At 33.1% G+C, this 8261-nt stretch overlaps 1 protein-coding gene across 1 annotated transcript; it reads left to right on the forward strand.

Moving 5' to 3' along the window:
* The first annotated feature begins 2768 nt into the window (after nucleotides 1-2768).
* On the forward strand, nucleotides 2769-3524 carry LOC110098916. Its single transcript, XM_020825867.1, has one exon. It carries the CDS (start codon nucleotides 2769-2771, stop codon nucleotides 3522-3524), a length of 756 nt encoding a protein of 251 aa, XP_020681526.1.
* The last annotated feature ends 4737 nt before the right edge of the window (nucleotides 3525-8261 follow it).

An 8261-nucleotide genomic window follows, 5' to 3' on the forward strand; every position in this document is an offset into this window, starting at 1 on the left:
ACAGGATAAATCTACAATATAAATTTAAGTATTTCTTTAAATGTTGTCCTAGTCAAATGCAATTTCAAAATCAATTATGTATGTTGCTTAATAAGAAGTAAGAATTTTGTAGTTTTTCACGAGTATGTTGATTAATTAGTATGATTTGTATTTCGAAATTTGTTGTACATAGTAAACATACAATAAGATTTTGTATTCAAAATATGCAGCAAATACGTCGAATATATGCATCAAATATACAATAAATATGCAGTAAAATTTTCAATATATCCAGAATATATGCATCAAATATGAAGTAAAAAATACAGTAAATATGCAACAGATACACAAAAATATGTAGAAAATACCCAGTAATAACACAAAAGATACATAGAATATATGAATAAAGAATGCCATAAAAATGTAGTAAAAACGTAGAGATATGTAATAAATATGTAGAAAATATGCAAAAATACCCAGTAAAAAAGTAGAATGTATGAATCAAATATAGTAAAAAATATGATAAATATGTAGGAGATATGCATTAAATATTCAAAAAATACCCATTAAAAATGCAGTAAATACGACACATTTATGCAGTTATTTAACAATCAATCAATACAAATAAATTTAATTACAATGAATATTTTACTTTAACAATCAATCATCATAAATAAATTTAATTCATTTGTTGCTCTTAAGCAATGATATCCATCATCATCCTCATGTATTTAGAGGATGGCTAACTAGAGGGTGTGCCAATTATAAATTCCTCAGTGAAGCATTCTAGTATATTTGAGAAATTAAACTACTTTGAAGGTGAAGACATTTGTGTTATACTTTCCTTTATAAGAGGTTTCTCTGTTAAAAAATAATTACAGTAGTCATAATATATAATTAAATGTAATTAGTCAAGATGTTAAATCATACTTTTTGGCTTCTTTTTCATACAAAATTTATAAAAAACTACATAAATGATTCAATTATCTCCTCTAATAAGGTCGCACAAAGAAAAATATTTTGCTAATGATTATTAACCCTGACAAATGGTGCATAGACTAAATTATAGTTATTAAGTATATGACTAGTATAAAAAATATCACATCTCTATAGCAATCATAATATATCCTAACCATCCCATCAACCCAAAAAAAATTTAACAGTCTATCAAATTCATCAATTTGGACGTCCCATGTGAACATGTTGTCATGAAATTGATGATCTTTAAATAATTGAATCAAAGTATTGTTGTCCCCAAATTTAATCTTAGCTCTTTCCTCTTTTTGAATAAAGTTGTATGCTTCTCTCTTGGAGAATCCAATATTTTGGGCACCTCCAACATCATTTGTAAGGTAGGAAAATGCATCAATAGTTCTTATCCTGACTTCTTTCATTGATTTAAGATCTGAAGCTTTCTCATTACACGTATTCCTACATGACTCAAGAGATGTTAGTTTATTGGCCTAGCCAATTCATGATTGTGGATTTCAATAATTTTTTTCACCTTCCAATTTCTAACTTCATCCCTTGTAAACCTAATATTAGTTGGACAACCTATTATGGTGTCTATTTTTTATATTTCATTTAGGAACTCAAATCAGGTAACTTATTTAAACCAAATTTCAAACATATAAAGCCCTTGCATTTTATCTTTTTGGAATTTTGCTAGTAATTGTGATGATCCTTGCTAACACTAAAACCTATAGCATTATGGGAATAACTATAGTAAATATTATATGTCTGTTTCTCATTCTCATACACATCATCTAAAATACACATTAAATATGCAGCAAATATGCATCAGATACCCTAGAAATATGTAGCAGATACACAACAAATATGTAGTAATTACTTAGTAAATATGCAATTTATTTTCCTTAAATATGTAGTAGATATGTAACAAATATACAACATATGCATAATACATACGTAGTAGATATGCAGAAAATACGCAACAAAAAGGTAGCAAATACACAATAGATATGTAGTTGTTATGTAGAGTATGTTTAGTAATACACATTAATTTTAAAACTATGCATAAAAGCTGCATGCTTACATACAATAAGTAAAACTTGGAAGGAGTTTGAACTTTATCGATATATTGAAACATACATATCCTAAATCCAGCTTTCCATATGGTTGCAATTCTTTTAACATCAACTATTTTTCTTCCTGAACCTATGGTTGGAGAACGTCTGGGATCCTAGAGAGAGAAATTCGCCTTTATTCGAATTTTTTGTTCCAGCATTTTTTCTACGGTGGGTGGCGCGGCCATCGGACGATGATCGGAGTTCCTTTTTGAGTGCTATGGCTGCTCTGCGACCTCCAGTGTCGATTCAGAATGGTGGTAGAGGCGGAAATGAGATTGTAATCAGAGAAGGGATGAGACCTCCGTCTCATCTGTCGGTGATCGAAGGTAAGGGGAAGAAGGTGATTATGGAAGATGAAGCAATTGTGAGACGTGATGATCGAGCGTGGTCATGTATTTTGAATCTTGATTTTAATAAATTTGGAACTGATTCGTCGAAGGATGGTGATTCTGTTAATATTCGTGGTTAGAAAGAGGATCGAGATTCTTACAAGTTTCAAGAATCTGTGAATGATCTTGATCTTAATGATAATTATGGTGTGGATATGGAAGTTGAAGGATTGGTGACGGATAATGCAAAAACAGAAGGATGGAATGAGGTGGGTAATGCGTTGACCAAGCCGAAGCACATCAAGATCGAGTGGAACCGAGAAAAGTTGAACTATCAGATGATGGGGTTGCTGTTTTGCTGAATTCAGAGATGGAGGAGAAAAACAAGCATGTATTGAGAAATTCTGTGATAATTAAAGTTTTGGGTAGCAATGTGCCTTTCCCAGTGTGTAGCTTGGAGCTGAGGAGACAATGGAGCAAGTATGGAGGTTTTCATCTAACCTCAATTGGTATGGATTGGATCCTTTGTTCTTTCAAGACGGAAGAGGCTATGGAGGAAATACTTAATGGTGGACCATGGTTTATCGGAGGACACATTGTTGGTATGGATCGGTGGAATGCTGAGTTTGATCCTTATTCTTTTAAGGGGATCACCGCTCCTATATGGATTCGATTTCCCTGTTTGCCGCTGTATTGCTGGGATGAAGACAACTTAACAAGAATTGCATCTCGGTTTGGGACGCCGATGTATATTGATAGTAATACATTCCGTTGGGGGAAGAGGGAGTTCGCTCGGGTATGTGTTAAAATTGATTTGGAGAAGAAATTACCAAATGGAGTATGGGTGGAAGGCTCAGTGGGCAGGTTCTTTCAGCTGGTGGAATATGAGAATGTGCATTTGCTTTGTTATCATTGTGGCCGTGTGGGTCACAATAAAGATGAATGCCCTGATGAGGTTGCTCAGGGGATTCGAGATCAGGCCTCTTCTAAAGTGGTTGCAGACAAGCCCAGGAATAACATCCCGGAAGCCGGTTCTGGAATGATCAAGTCAGAATACGGCCCATGGATTCATGTTCATTTCAAAATAATCGCTCTATCAAGACATGGGGCGATGGGAGAAAATTGAATGAGAGAAAGATAAATAAGATGGGTAACGTGATGACCAAACATGTACAGAAAGCTGATCATATTGAGTTGAAGAATGGAGTTAATGTCTGTAATTTGAACGTTACGAATGAAAAATTGCTTATTCAAAATAAGGAGGATGGTGGACAGCAGAATTCTGTTATAAATTCTCATCCTATTGAGGTTAATAATAGGTTTGATATTTTGATGGTTGATTCTGGTGATGAACCCGTGAAGAAGTGTGTGGAGGTTGATAATTCTGAGGCATTGGAAAGACAGGGCAATGAGGAGATTAATGAAGGTGGAAACAAGGTTATCATAGACACGGGGCCTAATTGATTGGCATTCATGTCAGCCTTTGTATATAATGTGACCCTCAGCCTCGAGGCGAGTCATTTATGTGAGTTTTCATGGGCGAGTCCACAGGGTCCAATGTATAGAGTGAGTCTATGAAAGTGAATCTTTTGGACATAATGGCGAGTCTATGGGGACAAGATTTAAAATCTTGGATGCAAAAGGATGAGTCCTCATGGGTGGAAGTAATTACGATTTGAGGAGTGCTTGAATCAAAGAAATGGTAGTTGAAATGTGTGTGTTTCCTATAACTAGATTTGGGATCGTGGGTGGATGTTCCTATCAAAATTAGCGACATCCAGACTTAGGTGAGTTTGGACAAGTCCTACTAGGAGGCTCAACAAAGATAATGAGGAGTCCGGCTTGCATGAGCGAGTCCTCTCATCATGGCCTCGTTGGTATAGTGGTCTACCTTCTAGTCACTATAATCAATATCTGAATTTGTTCATGGTTGATACTCAACCTTAATAACATGTATTCTCTTTTTAATTTTTGAAAATTATGCAATTAGCTTTAAACAAAGAAGGAAAATATACAAACTACTATGTGATAATTAACCTATGACAATCCTTGCTAATCAAGTCAATAAAACTTGACGGAAGAACATTCTCAATAAAAACATAATGAAATCACCTAAGAGTGCTTAATGAGAAAAGGAATCAACCACTCTATTGTTATTTCTAGAAATAAAATGAAAAATTATTTTTTTAAAAACTTCTAAAAAGAAAAATCCAAACTATGAATACTTTTATTCTGCTCTTTTGTTTTCAAAACTGAATTCCACAATATCTTGATAAAGTTAATATTATCACATTCAACGATGATTCCTTTCTTATCAATCATCTAATCTTGAATAACTTTTTTAAAATAAAAAATAGTAATAAATTCGAGAAGAGAAATATCCCAATGAAATAACTTCTTTCCATATGCTAATAAGAATCTTCCTTTATGGTCACGAAGCACACCTGCTATATTCACCAAGTTAGACTGCATCAGGGAAGCATCAACATTCAACTTGATCCAATATGTAGGAGAATACAAATTTTAGACAACACATAATGTTTGTTAATATCCCAGTTCTGGCAAATTGGAAATAATTGAGGTTAGATTGAATAAGAAAGAATATTATCTGCAATCATAACTGGAGACGGAACACTAGCTCCATGCTTAAAATTATTCCTTGCTTTCCAATTATGATAAACAGAAGATAAATAAATTCTGACAGCTCAAGAGTTTGAAGAAGCAAATTTCTCCAAATTATATACATAATGAGATAAATTGTTAAATTTAGTTAATTGAATTACCCATTGCTTAAACGTATCAAAAATTTCATTTAACTTATTGCAATGAATTGAAATATGATTAACATCTTCAATTTGCATACAAGATCTCATACATAAAACTGTATCCTATAAGTTTATATAATTCAACCAGAGATTAGTAGGAAGGGCATTGTTTTGTAGTCTCCACCAAAATAAAACATCCTTCGGCGTAAACTTTAATTTCATAATTCATTTAACGTTTGTTCCTTCATTATTTTGAATGATTGAAGCCTCAAAAGTCAACACAGTAACAAATTTGCCTGAATTCGAAACTAGAAGTTCTGGTTGATCTCTGTCTGAACCAGAAATAACAGAGATTTCATTGATAAGCTGAATAAAATCATCTAAAAAATAATTTTTTAACAAAGGCAGATTCCATCTACCATTTTTATCAAGAAGAATTGCCACATTTTTATTTTGAAGATCTGTCATATTACAAGAGGTTGGCTATTTATTTAAGCATCTGTCAAGAATCCAAATATCATTTGTGATATTGATACTTACACCATTGGAAACTTGCCATCTAATAATGAGTTATAGAAAACGAGCACCATCTTTTATAATATGCCAATCCGGAGAAGTGCATCTCTTCATTTCTTCTTTCCAGATATCATTGCCATATTTTGCCACAATAACTTTACTAAGAAAAGAATTCTTCTTTTGAATGAAGTTCCAAGCAATATGAGCCCTTAACGACCCCAGTCTATCAGCAACACCTTGAATTCCAAGACCACCTTTATTAATAGGAGTACATAGTATATTCCAAGAAATATAATGCATTCCCTGTTTTGCTTGTTCCTTATGCCATAAAAAGTTTCTACAATATCTGTCAATATCATCTAAAATATCCTTTTGGATCAAAGAATGAGTCATAATAAATAAAGGAATTGAAGAAAAAGCAGTTTAATCAACCAAATTTTTCCTGTCAATGAAAGGGATCGAGATCCCAAGTATTAAGTCTTTCTATTATCTTTTCCAGAACATTTTGATAATCAACATCTTTTAATCTTCTAAGAGCCATCTTAACTCCTAGATAAATAATTTCAGATGCAACACGTTATCCTAGAATTTTATTTAATCTTCTTTACTCATTATTCATAGGGCTCGGAGGGCTATAGGAAATGTTACACTTAAAAAAGGTAAAAAATAGTTCAAAATATAATTATATAACATATAATGTGACCTATTGTAAGATGTAATAAACACATGGTCTAGCTGATTGGTTTCGATATGGGGCTCTATTTAGTGTGGGCCTCGGCCTCAAGGTGAGTCTTTTCTGTAAGTCTTTGTGATCAAATTTTTGGGCGAGTCCTTGGGGTCCAATATATAGAATGAGTTTGTGAAGTCGAATCCTTTGGATGTGGTTGGGAGTTCATTGGGACAAGTGTAACTCTTGAAAACAAAAGGGTGAGTCCTAGGTGGAAGTGATCGCGAGCCGAGAACTACCTAAACCTAGGAAATCGCAACTACAACCTTTGAAGTGTGTGCATTTCTAATGCATGGATTAGGTATGTTAACGATAGTTGAGTGGCCTTGACCATGAATAATGACCATGGGCGAATGGTACTTGTTGAGATGAGTGACATCTAAGGCTCAAGTGAGTCTGGACGAGTCCTTTTGGTTGGCTTGTCAAAGATGAAGACTCCTCTGTCCAGCCTATCCAAGAGAGTCCTCATGTCATAACTTTTTGCTGAGAGAGTTCCTATGATTTTATGTAGTGCTGACCAATTTGTTGGCCGACGACTTTTCCTCATGATGTCTGCTCCTCTGGAAAGATGTGATTGTTCAGGTGGTGTCTCTTAGTGGGAACCTATCGAGTACCTGTGAAATGCCTACATGGGTATTTACAAGTATAAATGTACTTGTTTAATTTAATAGTAATTCTAGTATGACATTTGAAGCATTTTAAAAATATTGTTGATACCCATTTTTTTAGTCATTGACAATCATAATTATTAATGTTTTTTCAATTGAATAAGCATGTTTGATCATGCATTTTATTTGCCTTTGTTGACCTTAGATTGTTTGCTAATTATTATGGAAGTATTAAGATAATAAATTGAGGTGGATAGAAGTTTAACTATAATGAAATAATATGCAAACATTAAAGAAAAGTCATAATGTGTTAAAGGTTTGATTGACATTTGATATCATATTCATTCCTTCTATCTCTCTTTATCTCCATTTCAATATATCATCATTATCATCTGTTGCAATCCAGGATCGCGAGCTTATGATTTTGACGATAACAAACATTATTGGGTTTCTGTTTTGGTACTCCTGATATTATTATTGGATATTTGTTTTGTGCACACTAAACATTTTAGGTATACCGTACACCGTGCAAAAGACTTGACACAAGACTGGGTTGAATATGTTTGATGTTTTTGCAAGAGTCTATATTTTAATTTATTGATTTTTATATTTCTTGAGTCAAAAGTCTTGTAAAAGGTGTATGCTGGCTTAGCAACCGTGCTCACACTCACTGGGAAGGTAAATTAAGTGTTTTAATTTCTGTGAAGATCATCCTGTATGATCTGAGTAAAGTAGGGATTAATTAATTAAAAAATTTAATTAAGATAATCTAAATATATACTAAGCGTACTATACGATTCAAATAGTACATGATGATGAGTGGTTTCACTCTTAGAGATAAAATGTGAGACGAGTATATACGTGAAAGCTTGGAGTAGTCCTAATGGCGGATAAGATTAGAGAGAGTTTCCTTAGATGGTTTGGAAACATAAAATGTTAGCCTTCCAATGACCCTGTTAGAAGAGTAGATGTATTAAATTTTGCCTATGTTAAAAAAATGTTATGGTAGATTTTAAAAGATATGTCTATAAAATATTAGAAATGATATTTTTTTTATTAAATTTATATGAGAATTTGACTCTTAATAGGACATAATGGAGAAAAATGATTTATGTAGCTGACCCCATGTAGTGAGTGTGATAAAGGCTTTATGGTTTTGTTGCTAATTTGTAATATATCACACCCACTAAAATTTCATATGCCATTAGAAATTTTTGTCATGCTACTTTAAGAATATTATTTTATTA

Source organism: Dendrobium catenatum, unplaced genomic scaffold, assembly GCF_001605985.2.
Source record: "Dendrobium catenatum unplaced genomic scaffold, ASM160598v2 fragScaff_scaffold_1179, whole genome shotgun sequence".
Lineage (NCBI taxonomy): Eukaryota > Viridiplantae > Streptophyta > Magnoliopsida > Asparagales > Orchidaceae > Dendrobium > Dendrobium catenatum.

What these genes read in the sequence shown, in the direction of transcription:
- LOC110098916 (XM_020825867.1), top strand. Translation starts at nt 2,769, where the DNA reads ATGGAGGAGAAAAACAAGCATGTATTGAGAAATTCTGTGATAATTAAA.